Genomic DNA, 22,246 nt, shown 5'->3' on the forward strand with positions numbered 1-22,246 from the left:
ATGGGACCATATGAGTATGCTGCTTGGTATAGGGACTGGCATATAGTACATGGTCAATAAATGAAAACTATTATTACTATTGCCACTACTAATGTCAACAGCGGGGGGTGGGCATTAGTCAAATATTAAAACTCTACCAGGGATAACCTAGGACCTGCACACCAGGCTGTCCCCCACCCTCACCCCAACACTCACAGTCCTAGGAATAGGGACCAAGTTAAGCAGCTCAGTAGGATTAACATGCATGGTTCCTTTTTAAAAGTGGAATAAAAATGCATTCTGAGGTCAGAAAAGGTGGTGGGTGATCAGCCTTTGGGGATGTAGAAATTAGTGTTCCTTCTTTGTTGACATGGAGCATCCAAGGTTGATAATCTCTTACAAACCCAGCTGTTCAAATCACGTTTGAGATGATGCTTGTGTGAGAAAGCTGTTTTAATCTCTGCTGAAGGTAATGATGATAGTGATGATGGTGATGTTTTCCTAGCCCCTACTGAGCTTAAGTCTGTTATAAAAATAATAGATCATAGGGGTGAATTTCGCAACAAGAAAAGGAGGAGAAAAAAGAATTAATAATAATACATACTTATTCATCCTTTTTATTAGTCAACAGTTATTGAGCATATTTTTCTATACGTACATCATCTTGTTGGGTCATCACAGAACCAGAACTCTCTAGGGTAGGTATTCCTATGGTCTGCATTTCACAGATGACTACATGAAAGGTCAAAGGGGTCAAGTGATTTGCCCAGTATAACAGAAGCAGTAAGTGGCAGAGTGAATTTTAAAACCCAGGTCAGTTAAAGAACAAAGAGGAGATAAGTAAGTGCCTGATTCAACGTGTGTCCGTGCGTATGTGTGTGTGCGTGTGTCCGTGCGTGCATGTGTATGCACACGCGCGTGTGCGAGGGTGTGTGTGTGTGTGTGTGTACATGTTTTATTTATTATAACAAGGAAATAATAGCTCACCCCAGGTCAATAGCCTTACCCAATAAGAGGACCAAGAAAGCAAACAAGCTGCAATTCCAGAAAGGTAAGATATAAAGAAATATGGTGTTTCCTTGTTGCTAAGGTAGAGCATTCTGTGGTCAGCAGTCAGCTGACTGGTGCTCGTGCCCAACTCTGTCACTGAACGGCCAATGTACCCCTCATGGAACCTACATCCCCTCATCTTCAAAGAAGTCAGAATTGTCCCACCTTCCTCACAAATTCATTTTGATCAATAACCAAAACACAAACTAGATTTTATTTTACTAATTCTATTCCTAATTACAAAGATAATTCATCTTACTCAACAAAAAAATTAGAAATAATGGAAAACACAAAGAAAATTTAAACACATCCCCCTCAAAAAAAGAAAATTTAAACACCTACAATCCCATCACTGTTGTTATTGTGTTATACATTCTAACAGTGTTTTTTCCTCTAAGCATGAATGAATGTTGGACTCTTTGATAAAATTGAGAAGCTGTTATACAAACTACTTGTAGCTTTCTTCTTTTACTTGCAATGTATCTTAAATATCTCCTTTAAATCTTCACAAGTGTGTTTTTTAATGATCATGTGGTATTTCATTGTATGGGCATACCATACAATGGAATATAATTTAAAAAATTTATTTAACCAACCCCATATTATTAGATATTAAGGCTGTCTCCAATTTTGCATGATTGAAAAAAAATCATGATGAACTTCCCAGAAAATAAATATTTATGTACAATTTTGGTTATTTCCTTAGGAACAATTCCTCAAAGCAGAATTACCAGATTAAATGTCACACTTTAAGACTTGTGATTTGCCAAACACTCCTCCTAAAAGGTTTATCTAATTTTCATTCCAACCATCAGTTTATGAGGTTTCTTATTCTGTCATTAGCAATAGGTATCATTATTTTTAAAATGTACATTTGCTAAGTCAGAGAATAAAAAATTATATTTAACTTTCATTTCATCTATTAAACTATTCCTTTTCAAGTATTTATTAAGTGTCATCTATATTAAGTACTGCACTGGACATTTTCATAGATATTATCTCACTTAAACCCACAACAGTCATTTGAAGCAGGTAGAATATCTCCTTTTAATAGAGGAGGAAGCTAAGGCTTGGACAAACTGAGTTTCATCTCTGCCACACACCAGCTGTGTGATCTAGAGGGAATTCCCAACTTCTCTGAGCTCAAAAATACTAATGATCTGACTCTGAAAGTTCTAGTATTCCTTCTGCCCCACATTTGGCTGGACCAAGAAACCAGGAGGATGCTGTAACACTCCTCTCCCACATACAAAGAAGCCTACCAGCTCACACATATGGAGTCTGTTCTCTGCAGCTGTGGGAACTAACTGGAAAAGATTCTCACACAATTAGTAGGTCCTCAATCAGTAAGGGTATCTACCACACATGGTAGGAGCTTAAAACATGTTTGTTGAATAAATGAATGAATAAATATGGACTAGGTGATTACTACCCATTTATGAACCTACATTCCTCCATCATAATTTCTGCCTCAGGGCCTTTGCACAAGATGTTCCCTCTGACTGAAATGCTTTTCCTCCCAACTTTTAACCTAAATCCTACCCACTATTAGGGATCAGCTCAAAAGTCACCTCCTCCAGGCCAGGTTAGGACCCCTTATCTTGACCCATTATGACATTGTGCATGTTGCCTTCATAGTTGTTCCAACTACTGCAATCCATTAATGATGCAGACAATTACCTAAGGTCCGTTTCTCTCACTAAATTACAAGCTCCAGGAGGATACAGCCCCTACCACTTTGCTCATTGCTATGTCCCCAGTACTTACCACATGTCCGGTTCACAGCAAGCATCTACTAAATATATTATGGGAATATAACAATCTATGTTGTGCCTCTTGACATAGACATAATGATAATACTACACAAACCTTTGGATATTACATCCTTAACCCTACCAATTCAGTGAAAAGACCCATTATAATCTTGGTTTGGAACCCAAAGAGGTTAACCTGCATCTGTTATGGAATGAGAGTGCCCCTCTTCTGATTTATGAAACCGCTCTGAAGATGTTTTTAATGATTTTCCAGTAGCGGCAACTGTTTGAGTGCTGGGGTGGGAGGTGTTAATTCAGTATTTGGGTGATGTCCTTCTGAAAAAAATAAGACTGTCTGTTTATATTGTGTATTTGGTAAATTAGTTTGGAAAGTAATTTCTTCAAAGGCAACCTTTTATTTTTTTAATTGACCCCATCACAATAAACATCTATTTACAGCACAGTCAGAACTTATTAAGCAAAACTTTACTAATTCAGTCTTTTGGGGACAGAAAAGCCATTGACCTAGTTTCTCCATTGCACTTGAAAGAAGCTGAACTGTCATTTCTTTATAATTAATTCACACTTCTTGGGAGTTCTTTGCCTAGAAAAGTTCCCGGGGGACACGATTAAATGAATGATTTGTAATCAACGAGCCAATTGTTCCTGTTTTAAGGGAATATGACATATTTGACTGTTGTTGATAAATTTGAGGGGTGTGGACATTGAAACGATAAAAACAGAAAAAAATGGAAGCACTAATTTACTCACCAACTTGCTGCTCTGTTCTGCCTCGTATGTGTTATATGGGACAAACTCACAAATCCTAAATTTGAAGGTTTTAAAATAAATATCTGTCCCCTTTATGATCCATAAAGTCGTCTGCATTGAGGTTCCCCAAATACCTGATTCTAACAATTAATTCAGAGAAAGAGGACCTTCAGAAAACTAAGTATTAGTTGCTTATTAGTTATTAGTTATTGGTTATTAGCATATGTAACACTAGATGTTACATACAGTGTGACTAGTACCATTTTTAGAACAGTTGGGATTCCTAAAGATTTTTCTTTTCCACTGCCAATACAAATTCAATTAAAACAAACAACTCAATTCCAGGGCTATAAACGAGTGCATAAATATATTCAGTTCCATCACACTCAAGTACAATGGATGCTAACTACCCCTGAGATGAGCAGGAGAAAGCAGATGGGGTGAAAAATTCACAGGCAAGACAACTTCCTGACAACTTCCTGTTTCCCCCACCTAAAGTTCCCTCTATGCAGTCAGTAGAAAGAATGGGGAAAAAAAATGGCTGTTCAAGTCCCTTGTACTTTTTTAAGCACATGGTATTTATTAGGCATTAATTGGCACACAAGTATAAGGCACAAGTACTTAATTTTCACCCTCCCCCCTTAGCAACATAAAAAGACATAATCGCATAAAGACACTCACGTACAAACATACTCACACTCTCTCACGTACTTGGACAGACTCAGCCTCACATATTACCCTGTTCTCTTTATTAGGGTCTGTTTAAAAAAATTTTCTTTTTTTAATCAAGAAAGCAAAGCACATTCGAAAGAAAAAAAGAAACAAAACACAAACTTGATTTTGAGTATCAATAAAATTAAAAGCTCTTGGCCAGCTCCCATGCTGGTTTTCATTTCATGTTATTACTTAATTAGAATTCCTATTTATAAATAAATAGTACCAGTAAAATATTACATCTGAAGAACCCTACCATAACATTTTACTTACACACTTTTTTGTTAATACTGTTTTCTGCTTTCAATAAACACAGTTTTGTGTCGGCATTTGGTGCTGGAGTGATTTCTTTGGAGAGAAGTAGTCAGTGAGCACGTCTTGCCTTTTCTTGCGAAATTGTGAGTTTTGCTTTGCATCCCGTTTGGGCCGTCGGCGATGGAGGTTCGGAAGCTCAGGGCTGACTTTGTTTTTTATCAGGAAGAATATTTATTTTGGCTTTTGTTCACAACTCTTGTCCACACAGAGCTTGGGTTCTGCTTATCACAGTTCTTCCCGCATGTAAACGGGCTTTTTAAGTTTTTCAAAGCAAGCTTTCCGGACGGGAAGCTATAGGCCACGTTTTAGCGACAGATGGCTGGAAAGACACAGGGCTGGGAAGATGGTGGGGCTGAATCAGACAGGCTGCCAGATGGGGTCGATGTTATCCTGACCCCACTGGTAAGTAGAAGGCAGAGCTGAGCGCCATGATCCTGGAAAAGGCAGGACAAGTGGAAGAAAAGCTGGGACCTGGGCAACCTTTCAGAAACATCACATGTCAGAGGTAGGTACTTTTCTTAGTCAAGGTGGTGAAGTTAGGCTTTAGGGATGGTTTATTTGAGGGGAATTCCACAAGTACACATTTTGAAACATACTTGCCTCAGGCCTCCCCCCAAATAAGGGACTGGGTCCCGTTAAGAAAATTGAAAGAAAAAATATATTATTATTTATTATATAACATTGTCAACATTAACACAAAGACAAGAAAAGACTCCAACTATGCATTTGGAGAAACTTAGTGAGGCTAGACATTCTGGAGCCCAAAAAAAGAATTGGGGAGGACATCAGGTATGGCGTGAATGTGGCTGGTGGACAAGTGCGGTGGTCGTGGGGGGTGGGACTCATTTTTTTGTTTGTTTTTTAAGTTTTGAGACATAACAGCAAAGTCCCATTGTTTGAATTGTGGTTTCAAGCTACTGATTAGATCAGTGTCCAGAGGCCTCGGGTGCAGATGTGACCTTTGGGTGAAATGAACAATCTTGTCCGTGGGGTTCTCTTTGCTATTGTCTCTGTCCCTCACTCTCCCTCCTCTCTCTCAGCAAGTGTCTGTCTGTCATGAAGCAGGCCTCGCTTAGCTGTTCTCACTCCACTCTGGCACCATGCCAACCCCATGCACAGAGTGGTACTGGTGAGGGGACAGAGTCCTTGGCACGCCATGAGAGTAGAGGAACTCGGGGGCCTGAAGGCTGGCAGGGGACTGAAGGCCAGTCTGAGGCCCACACTGCCTGACCACAGGCTGGTGGGCCACGGAGGTCTGGTGTTGGAACATTCCCTCTCCGAGCTGTGGGGAGCCGTGGTTGGCCATGCCAGCCAGCCGGGGGACCAGGGGCCCCGAGGTGAAGTGAGCAGAGAAGTGCTGGTAGGGTAGCCTATCCATGGGCTGCACAGTGGTGACCGTGCAGCTGCTGTAGGAAGGCATGCTGGGCCACGTGTTGCAGCTGATGTCCTCCAGGCTGGGCACCGGCTCGTTGGGTGGCGCCGAGCTGGCGTACATGCAGGCCTGCCGCTGTGCCGACTCTGTCCTGTAGGAGGCACTCAGACCCTGCTGCTGGGGGTAGCTAGAACGGTAGAAGGGGTCCTCTTCACTAGGTGATGTCTCCATGTAGGGCTTCTTATAGGGATGGTCTGTGGTGGAACATTCTTCATCTGTGAAGACAGGAGGAGAGAGACCAATGAGGCCAGGACCAGCCACCAGACAGCTAAACGCAGAGGTGACATTTACCCAAAGGACTAAAGAATTAAGTCTGAGAGATTATTAGCTCCAACCTCCATTCTGATCAAAAGGGATGGACTCTAATGCTTAAGACCTTGGGCTATGAAATTCTAAGCACACAGTTTGATATTTCTGAGCTCAGTTTCTTTATCCGTAAAATGGAAAAGGTAAAAATTAACACTTTCTACAAAGGGCAGTGTTGAGAATTAAATGGGAAAATATATATCAATCACTTAGTCCTGAGCCTGGTATAAGGAAACATTCAGCAAATAACGATTATTATTATCATCTTCTCTCCTCCCCAGCATGAAGGCAGGATGTTGTCTTATCCATCACTATATTCCCAGAACCTGGTACACACCTAGTATTAATAAGAAGAAGAACAACAGTATCAACAATAACAGTAAAACCAAACACAGACAGTGTTTGCTCTGCTTGGCACTGTCCTAAGCACTCTCCAGAAGGTACCCCACTTAACCCTCACAACGACCCTATGAGTTGGGTTCTACAATTATACCCACTTTATAAATGAGAGAAAAGAAACACAGAGAGGTTAAGAAACTCGCTGATAAACAGTGGAGCCAGGATTAGAGTCCAAGCAGTCTGACTTCCAAGTGCTCGCTCTTCAATGTCATGCTACATAGAGAAGATATGCAATAAATATTTGTGCAATGGACAGATGGATAGATAGATGGATGGATGGATGGATGGACGTGCAAATGGATGGGAACTTGGATGAATCCTCAAATCTTTTCCTGATGCCTTATGTAAGCAGGTTAATATTTGTTGAGTCATACAAATTAATGTTGGTGCTATTTCTTTGCTGAGCAGGTCACTTCCTTTCTCTGTGCTCTAGTTATTCCCTAGGGTAGGGCAGTGGAGATAGTACTGTCTCTGAATGAGGGTCTCCCTTAGCTGCTTTGGGGTCATTGGCCCCTTTGGGAACTAACAAAGGTGCTGGGCTCTCTCCTAGAAAAGTATACTGAAACACAGTCTTAAAAATTCCATGTGTACTCAGTCTCTCATGCAACTTCAGGGGTTAAAAGACTCCCTAAAGTGCAGACCCTAGGTTAAGAAGACTAGATATGTCTCGTTTTGAATCTGGCTCTTCTGCTTAATATCTGTGTAATACCAGCAGGGCATCTACCCTCGGAGACTCATTTTCATCATTTCTGAATGAGAGTTAGTCATACTTACCTCACTGGGTGGCTAAGAATTAAGTAAGATTGAGCGTACAATCTCCAGATATTCTTCACTGAGAGGAGTTCTTGTGGCAAGAGTCACACCAGTGGTCAATCTCATGGCCAATCTAATCTACAACACCCTTCAGCCATTTCCTTTAGGGCAAGTAATACTTGGGAACATCTACCAAGGTGTAAACTTCTACTCAGACTCATTCCTTAGATGAAATTTTACCCTCCAAACTGGAGATTTTCTTTCCTTATCTTCTAATCTCTTTCTAATCAACAAATGTTAAGAAATTATGTCTGTGTTTAGGGGTGGGAAGACAAAGACAATGCCAGGGCATACATGCAAAACTCACTATGATGGTCAATGGCCATAAGGGCAGAATGCTGGACTCAATAATGGGAGACAATAATAACAGCTATTATTTACTGAGCACCTACTAAGTCACCTTACTCTAATCTCATAGTAATTCCTCGAGGTGTCTGCTCTCATTCCAGTTTCACAGAAGCATAAACTGAGGTTCAGAGAAGTGACTTGCTCAAGGTCACACAGCTGGGAGAAAACAGGCTGGAATCAAAGCCAGATCTGACTTACTTTGCCCCCACCACACCTTGTTTATAGATCTATAGATTTCTCATATCCAAGACCTCTCACCCAGTCATCCAACAGATATTTAGAGCCCTTACCAAGTACAGGTACTGTGCCAGGTGCTAGAGATAATGTGGTGAATATGGTAGATGTGATCCTGTTCTCTGTGCACATCTTCTGTCCCACCCCATTCCAGCTTGAGCAGTAAGTGCTTATAAAGGCTGACACTCTGACTTGGAGGTGGTCCTCAGACACAAAGCTTCAAGTTAAGTCCATTCACTTAACACTAAACCTTTGGCTTTGGACTGTAAATTTGTAAAACGGTTTGGGTTCCACCGAACATCTCCATTTGGCATCATTCTCCAATGAGAATGTCAAAAAGTAATGTCCACGAGTAAGTCAAAAGTCTCCCCAAACAAAATGTGTCTATGTTAGGATTGTACCCACCTAATAGCAAGCAAACTTATTTTTAAGCTAGACTCTTTCTGGAACACATCTGGGACCATAGGACGTCCAAAAATTTGTACAAAAAAATAAGTATAAAATGCGGTCACTCTTCCAGGTGTTCTATCTATATCATGCCAACTATCCAGATGTTTTAAGACGTCCAGATGAGTGGCCACATTTTTTACCTCTCAACTGGGCGTTTTTCTGGAGTCTCGAAGACATTGCTACACTCGACTTGTTTTTGTCCTTGCCATCTCTTCCCTTGATTCCTTCCTTTCAATTCTTCCTTCCACCCCCCAGATCCATAAATCTGAATGTTTCCATTGTTGCTGGAATCATAACCTTTCGGTTTTCCATTTAACCAGGGCGTTCCCCTTTTCAATAATAGAAAGTACAGCTGCAGGGTACCCTTGGCAAGAGAAAAAAAACAAGGCGAACTAACCATTCTCGAGTTTCTGATCCCCTTCCAGATTTGTTACAAGTAAAAAAGGAAGAATAATAAGAAAAAGGCCGGAACCCATTTTGGAAAATCGTAAAATTATACATTCCAGTCTTTAATACTCCAAAGATCTGATGCAGAGCCCTAAGAAAAACTTGATGCTGGCTTATTGATGAAAGCAGGTCCTGAGCTTTCTCAAATTTCTCTCAGGCCCTCTTCACATTATAAAGAAATTCCAAAGTAAGGATCCAAATTTCAGGTCAGTCATGATAAATACTCTGGATGTAATCTCTGTGTTTATTTTGGTTATGGTTTGGTTTCTTTCTTTTTATTAGAAGCTCAATAACTGTTCAACAGCAAAGACTTCTGTCCAGCTGAGTAATGGTTACTTCTCATGGTTGGGGAATGGGCTGTGGTCAAGGGTCAAGTCTACGATGAGATGAATCCATAACTTGGCTTTGGAAAGTTGTATATTAAGAGCAGTCAGGTATATTGCAACTTTCCTGAATCCAACTGAGTCTCTTGGATAACAAAAGAGTTCTACCTGAATGTGATCACCCATCATGACGCAGAATTGTGAAAAACCCCGGTCCCTTGGATTTTTCTAGATATTTTTGATTGTGGATGAAGTAGCCTTAGTGATGAATCCATAACACATATAGTAAGGCACAGAGTTATGCCTCTGACGCTTACTAGCTATGTGACCATGCGCCAATCACTGGATAATTTCAATTTTGTTCTTGACGATAAATGGGAATGATACCTAACCTTCTTGTGAGATTTAATTGAGATAATTCTAAATGCAACCTAGTTTCTGTCTATCTTTCTTGCACATGAAATGTTCAAATCTTATCTGTCCACATAACCTGGGTCTACTCTCTTTTCTCTCTTGATAGACTGGACAGATGGCTCTTTGAAGGTCATCCAATACTTGAAGGTATTTGGGTAGATTCCAGAGCTGGAAAGCTCACAGAGCTGCTTTTAAAGCTCTAATCCCACTGAGCAAATACTGTCACAATTCCCAAATGGGTCATTTCCCTTGCCAATTGAGTTCATTTAGACGAGACTGTTAGTCTTCAGAGACACCCAGACCCTGGATCCCAGAGTGGTGAACAGCCACTCCTTAGCTGAGTGACCTTCAGAAAGTCAAAAGCGAGGCTATAATTCAGGCCTCTGACTCATGAAACAGTTCTCTTCCTGACAGATGGCCCCAGGCTTTTCATTGTTATGCAATCCAACATACTCAGCCAACATGAAAAGGTAGTATCCCTTGACCCTTATGAATGGATGGATGGACAGTGGGTTGATGGATGGATAGATGGGTGGGTGGGTTGCTGGGTGAATGGATGGACAGGTTGATAGATTATTCTTATTATTTTCCTTTTGGTGTTCTAGGTTCTTAGCTCTTAGCTTAAAGTAGGAAGAACTGGAATATTATTGTGGAAAGATCCTCAACTAGGAATCAAAAGACTCAGATTCAAATCTTACCTAGCCATTAAAATTCTTTACTGGCATATTGTCAGTGCCCCTCAGTGAGAATACAAGTTTCCCGAGAGTCGGGTTTTTCCCACCTTTTCCTCCACTTATCCCATGCACCCAACACAGTGCCCAGGACATAGTAAGTGCCCAATAAATATCTATTTGATGACTCCATCTTAGATCTGCCACTTATCAGCCACATAACCTTAGAAGCTAACCCAGCCTCTTAGTCTTCTGTTTGCCCACAGCAAAATGGGGATGGAAGGCATCTCCCCTGGCACAAAGATTGCCATGAGGATCCAGAGAAGGGAAGGATGTAAAACTGCTTTAAAAAACACACAGCACTGAGAAAATGCACCCCGCAAAACACTTTACAATATCTGATTCCCCTTCCCCTCTCAATCTCTGAATTCCCTCTGAATATCCAGTCTAGCACATGGCCTTGCTGAAATCTTTATTTGGGTTGCATTTTGTTTCTAATGGGGGGATGGTATATGAGTCAGGGTGGGAGGGGAAAAGAAAGACAGACAAATGCTCTCCCAGGCCCTGGGGTCCTGGATTTGATTGAGCTGTGCTGATAAAAGACCTTCCCAGCTTTTTTGGCTCAATCCACTGGGAGAGATAGTTTGGAGACAGCTGGGTCCAAACACAAGGGAGCCCTCTGGCCTGCCTGGCCCTTGGACATTTCATTGGGCCTGACTCCTAGGCTCATTGGAAAGGAGACAGACAATGAGGGGAAGTCAGATAGCGGGGCAGGCAGGGGCCAGGGGGAAAACCACCCATGGAGTTATCACTTAACGGGAATCCCAAACTGGAAGGAAACCTCAGCTGATTCCTTATCACTTTACAGTGTGGAGGCTGATGATGAATGGCTATTTGTTGTCTTCCATGCAGGACAGACAGAGCCTGGCTGGAATGTTCCTTGTCACTGTGAGCTCCTTTTTGGGGGCAGAGGGAGGTGAGAAGGGCAGAGGTTTCTGGAAAGGTGAAAGAGCTTCTCCAGTGTGCACACCCCATGTACCTCGAGTCCACAGGCCTCCCCATGAATCTTGGGCTGGGCCACTCACTGGCTGGGTGACTTTGGGCAAGTTCCTCAACATCTCTGAGCCTCAGTTTCCAAATCCATGAAAAAGGGGTAATTCTTCGTTTAGTTATCTCCAATCAGTCACTAAGTCCTGATTCCACTCAATCTTCAGCTTCTCCCACACCCTGGTCTGAGCCGCCATCTCACACCCTGCAACAGCCTCTCAACAGGTTTCTGGTGTCAATTCTAGTACCCTCCTATCACAGCAAAGTGACTGCTTCCAAACAAAATACCTAGTCATGTCGCTCACAGATTTAAACCCCTCTGGTGTCTGCTCATTGGTGTTAAGATAAAATCTGGAGTCCTTGATTAAAATGGCTCACAAGAGCTGGCATCGTGCTGGCCTCTGCCTTATTCTCAGCTCTTATTTCCTTCCACTTTCCCCTTGCTCTGGGCTGCAGCATCTCAGCCCTTTGAGATGGCAGGTTCCCCCTCATTCCGGAGGCTTTGCACGTGCTTCTCTCTGTGCCTGGACATCTACTCACCTCCCCTTCACCTAGCCAATACTCGCTCTCCTCTGATCTCAGCTTCAGTTCTCCCCTGATCTCCTACCCTAGTCTGATACTCCCATTTGATATTCATGAGAACTTTGCACACCTCCTTTATAGCATTTGATCACAACTACATAATTGCTTGCCTAATGTCCCACCTCCTTGCAACACTGTGAGATTCATAAGGGCAGGATGGTGGCTAGTGAACATTCACTGAGCACTCCTACGTGCCAGGCACTGTTTTAGGTGCTTTACGTGGATGATCTCATTTCTTCTCATCACAGCCCTACTGGGTAGGTGCTATTGTTATCCCCATTTTGCACAAAAAGTAGTTGTGGCCCAGATAGGTAAAGCAATTTGCACATGGTCACACAGTGGCAAAATGTCAGATGCTGTGATTATTTCTGCGGGGCCAGCCACCAACTCCAGCTCCCCCAGTGGCCACCCCAAGTTGATCTTAAGTTCATATGAGGATCCTGCAAATGCCCCGTGAAAGTCAACTGCCCACATAATCTAAGAGGTTTGTTAGCCTTGCATTCAAAGCCTTCCCGCTGCATCCTTCAGGAATGCGTTTATAAGGATATTGCTCTAAGCATTGAGCCTAAAAAGCATCTCGATTTTTTTTAACTTCTTCCTCCCTTTTTTTGTTTGTTCTGGCATTAATTTAATCGATAGAGCTCTCTAATTCAAACCCAAAGAGCTCTTAATTAGCATGTCTGACCTAGTCTCAAAAGCAGATCTCCAGTGGAAGATGAACTTTTGAGACTGCAGCTGATAAGCAAAGGTAACAGAGACAGTATACAGTGGTGGTTAAGGGCACAGGCTATTGCATTTGCAGACCAGGTTTGGGTTCAAATTCTACCTTCAAGAACCACTGACACATTTTTTTAACTTTTCAGAGCCTCAGTTGCCCCATTTGTAAAGTGGGTTAACAATAGAACCTACTGAATAGTGTTGTTGAAAAGACTTGGTCTGGGACCTAGGAAGGGCACCCTTAAATATAATATAAAACAAAATCTTCATGCAGAAACCTGTGTTCCATGGGACATTTTTAACCTCCTTCTCATGCCTAAAGAGGCAGATGTGTTTTCAGGCATCTGGTCTCCAGCCCATCCAGCAGCGGACGTGCTGGGAGTCAGGCCAGGGGGCCTGTTGGGGTGATATTGTTCAGGCCTTTAAGATCCTAGGAGCTTGGATGGGCTTCAGGTAAGTCTGGAAGTCAGGTCTCACCCAGGTCAGGTTTCCAGATTCATGCTTAAACCAATGACAGCTCTTCTCTCCTTCAAAACGCAAGATTCGTAAATGTCAAATAGTCAAACTGTGTTACTTTCCTCACGTAACCCCAGCTCCAGAGCAAGCTGCCAAAGCATCATTTCTTATTAGCGAGTTGTTTTTTCTAAAGGTCTGGGCACCGGGCACTGGACTTCCAAAGGTGTTATGTTGGCTGTTGCATCTATGAAGTACAACAGGCCACTCTTGAGACTAAGATTTGGGCCTTTCACATCAAAACAGCTACTACTTACTAAGTCAACCCTGAGTCAACACATAACATGCGTGATTTTGTGACATCTTCCTACCAAGCCTATGAGACAAGTCCTAACATGAGCTCAAATTTACAGATTTTTTTTTTTAAAAAGAGGCTTAGAGAGATTAGGTAACTTATCCCTATTCACAAAAAATTTGCAAGTTGTACGGTGGAATTCATCCTGATTTTCTGGTGCTGAAGACCACATGTAAGTTCTAGTCTACACCATCCCTCTGTATCCATCTTTTTGAGCACTCACCTAGATGAGCAGCCTTCTCTCTGCTTCCTCTGGGACTCACTTTCTGGAGTGATAAACTGCCACTTATCCCATACCACCTGTTGGGTGCTTACCGGGTATCAGATGTGCTAGGGAACTTACCACCATTTACAAAGTGGGACACTGAGGCTCAGAGAGGCTAGAACACCTGCCTAAGGCCACATAAAAAGTCAACAGCAGAGTTGAGATTCAAACCTGTGTCTCTCTAGCCCTGCTGCCCACACTCTGCCCACGTGCCCATCTGTAGCTCACACCAAGCAATCATTCTAGTGAGTTGAACTCTGTCACACCACCCTTGTCAACCACCTCAATTCTGTCTTGCAAAAAAAGGCCACCACAAATTAATTTTTTTCACATAGCTCCTTTGAACTTAGGTGACTTGGAAAAAACCGTTCATTCTTATTTGGCCAGGAAAACTATGCAGTGCCTCAGACACCAGCTTAGTAGATTTATAGAGGGGATGAGAAGGGGGGAAATTGCCTGTGGTGTAGTGTGTTTGTGCGTGTGTGTGTGTGCTTGTATATGTGTGTGTGTGTGTTGGTTTTGATCTGGAAAGGAAAGAAGAGTTCAGAATCCATCTGAGAGAAACCCTGGCAAAACATACCAAAGAGTCATCTACAATCACAAGGAGGTTCCCTACATCATGGCTTGTAATACGACTTCCCTGTCCACTGGTGAAGGTGGCATAATAAACTCCACTTCATCCTTTCTAGGCAATACTTCCTCTTCCATGGTTAAACAGAAAGGGAAACAGGTCTACATTCATGAAAAGATACCTAAAACACATTCTAAAGTTAAAAAAAAAAAGCAAGTTGCAAAATACATACTGTGATGTCATCTATATTAAAAGTAAAAATAAACCCTATTTCCGTGTGTGTACATGTATGTGTGGTACGTGCATGCATGTGTATGTAAATGAATAAAATAGGTCTAAACATTTCAAGTAAGATTTTTCCAAGGGGCTGGAACTGGAGGATACATGTCAAGGGAACCTTTAGTTTTACTTGTATAGTTTGAATTTCTTATAATCTGTATGCGTTTTTGTGTTGCTTACATGTTTGAAATAAGTAAATATTGTTATGCACGCTTTCCTCCCTGCCCCCCAGAAACAAAGGAAGAGGTAAGAGAGGAGGTAAATTGGTCAGGGGCTGTCCCGCTCACCTTTCCTCTTGGTGCAATGGTAAATTTGGCTGTGCTCCTGGGGCAGTGGGTATGGGTTGGGAGGGGGCAGAAGGTCCTGGGAGGGGCCAGAGACTCCATTCTCACACTGGTACTGGGACCCCAAGTTGGATGAGGTGGAGAGAGCTCGAGGCTCACTGCTGAAAGGACTGTGGTTCGAGGCCACTTTTTGCCTCACTGTGCTCCTGGGAACCACGGGATATTCTTTACTGAAAGAGAGAAGATGGAAAATAATGTTTATCAGTGCGCTGATACAGATTTCCCCAACTGGCTGAACCATGGGTCAAAAAATCCACCAGAAAAGTCACAGAATAAGAAACAAAAGGGTCTTTGATGAAGTGATCCAGTTATACTCAGGTGCATCATATTCCATGGACATATATTTGGGCACCAACTTTTCATGCCTTATACATAAGGCAAGCAGGTTTCTGAATAGTTCTATACGCATGCAGAAAGGTTACACCCCTATTTAAAACCGCTCTTAACAATCAGTAAACACAGGTGGCATTTTGAGATATTTCAGTGTAGTCTATATGTATTTGAATGCCCTAATTCAAAAGCTAGATGAGCTGGGCTGTTATTTAGACTGAACCTCCAGGCATCCATCTTTAAAATGGGGCTGAGGTCTTTGCCCAAAGTTAGTAAGGAATGGTAGCTGACAACCTCGGATAGTTGGGTATGATTCTAAGTTACTCTGATCTGGATAGATTGCTGCTTGTGCCTTAGAATTTCCTTTTGAGCTGCTGACCTGGTCACCACTAATGTACCTAAGTTCTCTGTGACTTGGTTTTCCCATCTGTAAAATAAGGAAAATAAATGTTCCCAGCTCAAAGTGTTGTTGAAAGAAGAGATGAGTTAATTGTGAAAAAGACTTAGAAAGGAACATGACACATAGTGAGTACTCAACAAATGGCAACTATCTTCATTATTGTTGTTATTTGGGGGAGAGTAGAGGGAGGGAGAAAGGAGAGGAAAAGAGAGCAAGGGAAGGTAGAAGAAGGAAGAGCAAAGACTAAGAAGTTAATAAACAGAGCATGGGATCTAACATAAAGCAGGTCCAAACTTGGGTCTCCTCTCCCTCACCTATAGACTGTGTGCTCATCTGAGATGCAACCCTTCTGAGCCTTAGCATTCACACAGGTAAACTGAGCATGATAAAAATTCAGTGCCATCATGTGTACAGCGTCCCCCAAAGTGCTCAAAATCTGGTTCCTCATACTCTCATGATTGTTCTTCCACATTCCCTTATTTTCAGCTTTCATATCAGGTATCCCCATTATTTTTCTCAGAAGGACTTGGAAACATCAATAGAAACCTCTCCTGGGAAGAAGGGGAGCGGAGCTAAGCAGCACTGGGAATTCCAAAGGAAACTAGGTGGAAACTAGGTGGGTAGGAGGTTGTGGAGCAGTTGAGAGCAGATTAAAAATAAAAGGGACAATGGAGAGAAACATCCTGCTGTGCAAGAAGAGAAGAGCCTGGCCATTACATTCCCATACCCATCAGGGGGCAGGGCTGCCAACATTTGGGATGGGTAGAGAGAATCTTGAACAGGGAATTTATAAAGTGCAATATATTGCTATATCCCCTTTAAAAGATATTTTGATGTTATGCTTCAATATAATTAGTTTTCTTTATAACCTATGTATTTTATTTTATGCATTTAATCATATTATTCTGAGAAGTGATCCATAGGCTTCTATACAACAGATAACCCCTGCCCTACAAGGAATTACTGATAAATTCCAAATTTCAGTCATTTGTGATTTTTACTGTGCCCCAGAACCATCTATTCTTTAAATTATCATATCTTTTAAAATTAGTTTCTTATCTAAATAAGCGTACTCTCACTATAAACAATAACATCTGTGAAATTATGAGCTTGTGGTGTTATAGTTCCTCTAATGCAATTAAAGTGGATACTTAACTGTTAACCTGAAATCATCTCATGTACAAACAGCTACACATAAGACATTTTGAAGAATGCTGCATTAGCCCATTTTATCTTTTCTATGACCCTACAAGGTAGGTATTGTTTTTGTTCCCATTTTACAGATTAGGAAACTGAGGCCCAGGGAGATTAAACAACTTGCCTGAGTTCACAGAGCTAGAAAGAAACACAATCAGAATTCTACCCCAACAGTTCCCTAATCACTTCTATACAGCCTCCTAGTTACTTCTTTTAATTTTAAAAACACAATATGTTTTTTAGGAGAACAGGGGTTTGAGGCCCAAGACTCTCTTTCTACTTCTCCTACCCCTCAGGGGTGTAACCAACTCCACCCTGTGCCCCTGCCTTTGTTTGTCATGTGAAAGCACGTCAGAGTGACCAGGCAGGGGACACAGGGTGTCTGCCAAGTTTCCATGAGGCTACAGACACCCTCACGACACCCAGGGGTCTCCAATCCGAGCCTTCCTGGGGCATCTGCCATCCCAGAGCCAAGGCTGGACCCACCCCAAGCAGGCACACCAGTCAGAATCTCTCCCCGGGGCCAGGAGACTGAAAGAAATGAAATTAGCTTTATAGCTCTTACTTGTGGTTCAAGCTATGTAATGGAAAAATAGAAGAAGAAAAATTATAATAATAATAAAACATAAAAGTTGTCAAATCTCGCCGGCAATTCCATTTAGGTCTGCTTAGTTCAAGTACTGGACTGTCAGAGCTCCAATAGGAAGGGGGAAATCTCTTTTGGTTTTATAGTTTTAATGGGGACAGTTATTTTTCTTTTAATTAAAGAAAATAACCTCCAAAAAACGTTGGCCAAGAGAATTTACAAGGGAATGTATCAATGGACTCCGTGGAATTCTCCATTCCAGCACTGCCAAATTGCAAAATTACTCTCTGGAATGGCCAAATCCTGCTTTTGATTACTGACACTCACAGAAGTGGGAAAGCAATATTATTCCAATAACCACTTGCCCCTCACAGCTCGTTTCTCTCCAAGGAGCTTGAAACATCATCCCCACCACCATGAACATCTCTTTTAGTACCTGAAATATGAGGTCCCTGAGCCCATTTGACAGGTGTCAAAATATGAGCATGGAAGGTTAAAGTCACTTCCTGATCACTATGGGATTATAGAGGCAAAAGGAAGAAAAGGTTGGAGTCAAACAACAGTGGAGTGATTTTCACTGGGCTCATCAATGGATCAAAGGAACAGTCAATCAAAGGAACACAGTTAGTATCAATACAGCAGAAATCTCTGAAGTCCTTGTGATGAGAAGATAAACTATATTCCTCTGCAGCATAAAAGCACCAATGAAGAAGCGAGGGCACAAGAGAATTGAAGTGAATGCTGAAGAGCTTTTGTGTGTCTGGGAATACAGACAGCCACAGAACACGGGCTGGTTTTTCATCTAATCATCTTCATCCTCATCATTTAGACTGTTCTTTAAGTGCCTCCTAATGTTCAGCCACTGTACTGGTTGACTTAACAGTAGTCCTCCCTTACCCGCAGTTTCACTTTCCGTGGTTTGAGTTACCCTCACAGTCAACCATGGTCTGAAATAGTAAATGGAAAATTCCAGAAATAAAAAAATTCATAAGTTTTAAATTGTGCAGCATTCTGAGGAGAGCAATGAAATCTTGCACGGAACATAAATCACCCCTGTCCACTATATTCCTGCTGTGTACTCTACCTGCCCGTCAGTTACTTAGAAGCTGTCTAGTTTATCACAGAAGAAAAACATAATATATATGGGGTTTGGTACTATCCATGGTTTCAGGCATCTCCTGGGGATCTTGGAAAATATCCCCCTTAAGGGTAGACTACTGTATATGCTTTCCCTCATTGATCTTGACAAGAACTTCATTTCATGGGTACAGATTATATTTATTTTAGAGATAAGGAAATTCAGGCTCAGAGAGGTTAAGCAACTTGTTCCAGATAACACAGCTAAGAAGACATAAAGTTGTGCTTCACCCAGAGTTAGTCCTATTCCAAAGTTCTTTCCTACTAACTTATACTCAGCAATATGGAATTGTTGCCTGCACACCAACTGCTTGGCAAATACAACCATCCGGTTATATAAAAAGCATGCTGGTGATAACAGAGTTGGATATCGGCTATACTCAGAAAATGTCAAAATCTACTGGTCAATCCTATTTGCGGACTCTTCTGTTTACCAAATCCTGCTGCTCTCTGCTGTATCAACGAGCTACACCCACATCCCATGTATCAAGCTCTAGTCAGAGTCAGGGCTCTCCAGACACAAGTCGGGGTCCTGAGTACCCTGGGGTCCTGGCTCACCCTGGGTGTCGGAGCCTGCAGACCATCTCCTCCCTGGCTGGGCCCCTCTCACATTCTGTTCCACGTGAGCGAGTGCAATGAATGACGCCATTGTCACCAGGTCTGGGTTGTAAAACGTTACAAGGGAATATTGAAATCCACAGCCAAACTGCATCCTCAGCAGGCTAACGAACACCCCTGAGAACGTTTTCCACTATAGCCGACTGAATTGGCCTTTTCACAGGAGCAGGTGGCAGGGGTGCTGATGTGCTGGGGTTTTTGTTTTGTTTTGTTTTCCCTCGGTGATGCTTACCCAATTTCTGGCAGCCTTTTTCAAACAACTAAAGCAGTGCACTGGGGCAAGGCGAGGGACTGTAAAATCCCTGTTCTAGTGGAGCATATTCCTCTTCTCATGAGCACTTTAATCTGCGATTAAAATTTAAAAAGTGGCCACACAACCCCTTGAGAGCTTTCCCAATTTATTAACTTTCTAATACACTTGGGGAAGTTATGCGTGGACACAGCAGGGACGAGGGAGGACACACTCCAGGCGGGATTTAGCCCAGGACAAATAACACAGAGGGCTGTACTCAGTTCACACCACACCAGCAAGCTGGACAAGGGCCTGGTACCATCTTGCAGGTGAGAACAAGGGGCGCAAAGAGATTATAAAAATTTCCCAGTGCCGATCCAACCAGGGATGTATGATTTGAGGGGTGCTGAGAAACTCAAAGACCCCTTTCTCTCTGACCTTGAGCATCCACTGCTTATAACAACTGGTTTGAGGTCTTTGGTCCCCCTTGTAAAACTCTAATAATATAATACTCTGAAGTGGGGCTGCATTCCTTACTTTAGTGCCCAGCCACAAACTTAGCCACTGCGGTGCTGGTGAGGTTCGTCCTTTTTTTCAGCCTCAGTGTCCTGTCTATAAATGGGATAATCAGAGCAGCCACCTCTTGGGGTTATAAAATGATACAACGCATGGAAAGGCTTAGCATATAACGGGGACACATTGCTTGATAAATACCAGCCTGTAAATCACACCTTATTATATTTTGGAGCAGAGGTACCCTGCCAGGGCTTTGAATGGTCTATGAATCCTCAAAATGTCAAAGATTTAGAGCTTGTCAATTTTTCTAGGGAGAGGTCCACGCTTGCATCAGCTACTTACAAGGGGTCTGTGATTCAAAAAAAAGGTTTTGGCCGACACTACAAAGGTGGTTCATGAAAAAGTCCTGGACCAACTGTGTGGACAATTCATGGCATTTCTCTTTGTCTCAGTGTCTCTATTTGTGGACAGGATTGACCAGTAGACTTTGACATTGTCTGAGTGTAGCCAATATCCAACTCTGTTATCACTAGCATGCTTTATACAACCAGATGGCTGTATTTCCAAGATAGTTTCCAGCCCCCAAGGCAAAAGCTGGATGTGAAACTACAGACATAAAAGGTCAATTTGAACTAAACTTTTGATGAGTTCATGGTAATAGATTCTCAAATAGTCTCGCCAGGTATTTAGTACTGAATTGAACAACTCAATATTTTAGTTCTGTCTTAGTAAATTAAGAATTTTAACCAGTTTATGTCTGAGTTTTAGCTGTTATTGTTTTGGATTTTTTGTTTGTTTAGTGATTTTGAAGTGAGGGAGCCTTCTGGAAGCTGGAAGGCTGGAAGGGTCTGAACTAAGTGACCTTCCTCAAACTGCTTCCTGTACTGAACAGGATTGTCTTAAAGCCTATTTGGTCCTGGGGGAAATCATGCGGGGGTCCCTTGGCCATACAGAAGTAAGTCAAAGACCTTCTGGTGACCTTTGGTTCAGATGAGAACCTTGGCAAAGTCTCCCAAAGCAACTACTTCTGAAGGAATGCTAAATGTTCTGTGTACTAATACAAATGTCTTCCTTCTCCCCCTTACCCCCAGACCTGCCACCGCTTCCCACCCCCTCAAAAAAAAAAAAAAAAAAAAAAAAGCCTGCAGGAGAATGGGTCTCTAGGAAAATAAGTTTTTAATGTAAAGATATTAATTACTGGGGTGGGGTGGCTGGGAAACAAGGCTTAGGGTAGGGATGGGCAAAGATATATAGATCTGTCTAGGAGGGTGGGTTTCACACTTGGCTGTAGATAATCACCTGGAAAATTTTTGAAAAAAATACTGATGCCTAAGCCCACCCCCAAAGAAACTGAAGTAATTATTCTAGAGCACAGCCTGGATGTTAAGCATTTTAAAAGCTCCCTAGATAAAAGGAGCCTTCCACAAGAGTACACATTGTATGATCCCATTTATTTAAAATTCTATAACAGACGAAACTAACCTATAGTGAAAAAAAAAGTCAGAACATTGTCTCCGGTGAGGAGGAGGCAGAAAGTGACTAAGAAGTAGAATAAGGGCATTTTCTGGGATGACGGGAACGTTCTATATTTTGATAATGTCTTGAGTTTCACAGGTACGTGCATTTGTCATAAAGTGTCAGGTGCACTTAATTTTTGTGTGTTTCATGCTTATGTAAATTTAGTCTAAAATAAATTGTGAACAAAAATGGAATCCTAGTTAATGATGTGCATGCAGAAATGTTTAGGGGTGAAATGTACTCATGTCTGCAACTTAATTTGAAATGCACCAATAAAACTAAGAAGGATGGATGAACGGACGGGTAGATGGATATGTGATAGAGCAGATACATAGTGAAATGTTAATCATGGGATCTAAGCAGTGGGTACATGGATTTTCACTGTACAATTTTCCCATGTTTTTTATGTCTTAAATTTTTCATGTGAAACATTGGGGGTGACACACTACGGGTAATTCTAGTGTTCAGCCAAAGCTGAGCACTAAGTAGAGAAAAGGGCTGTCTTTTCTATAAAACAGCCCAAATATGGGCTGTATTTCCAGAAAATAAGGTCACATATTCACCTGCATGTGCTTTTACCCAAATGTGAGCAGGGGACTTCTGCATCAGAGCCACCTGAGTGAATTTGTAAAAGGTCAGTTTTTGACCTGTCCATAGAGCCACTGACTTAGAACCTTTA

General features: G+C 42.0%; 1 protein-coding gene across 1 annotated transcript in view; it reads right to left on the reverse strand.

Annotated features, from left to right (window-relative positions):
- Positions 1-5,655: 5,655 nt before the first annotated feature.
- Positions 5,656-22,246, reverse strand: part of TBX5 (T-box transcription factor 5) — a 40,532-nt gene continuing 23,941 nt past the window's right edge. Inside the window, exons 7-8 of the mRNA XM_063087800.1 lie at positions 14,977-15,203; positions 5,656-6,230 (exon numbers count right to left, since the gene is read on the reverse strand). Coding sequence (XP_062943870.1) covers positions 5,656-6,230; positions 14,977-15,203 — 802 coding nt within the window. The remainder of the gene's footprint in view (positions 6,231-14,976; positions 15,204-22,246) is intronic.

Source organism: Cynocephalus volans, chromosome 2, assembly GCF_027409185.1.
Source record: "Cynocephalus volans isolate mCynVol1 chromosome 2, mCynVol1.pri, whole genome shotgun sequence".
NCBI classification, from domain to species: domain Eukaryota; kingdom Metazoa; phylum Chordata; class Mammalia; order Dermoptera; family Cynocephalidae; genus Cynocephalus; species Cynocephalus volans.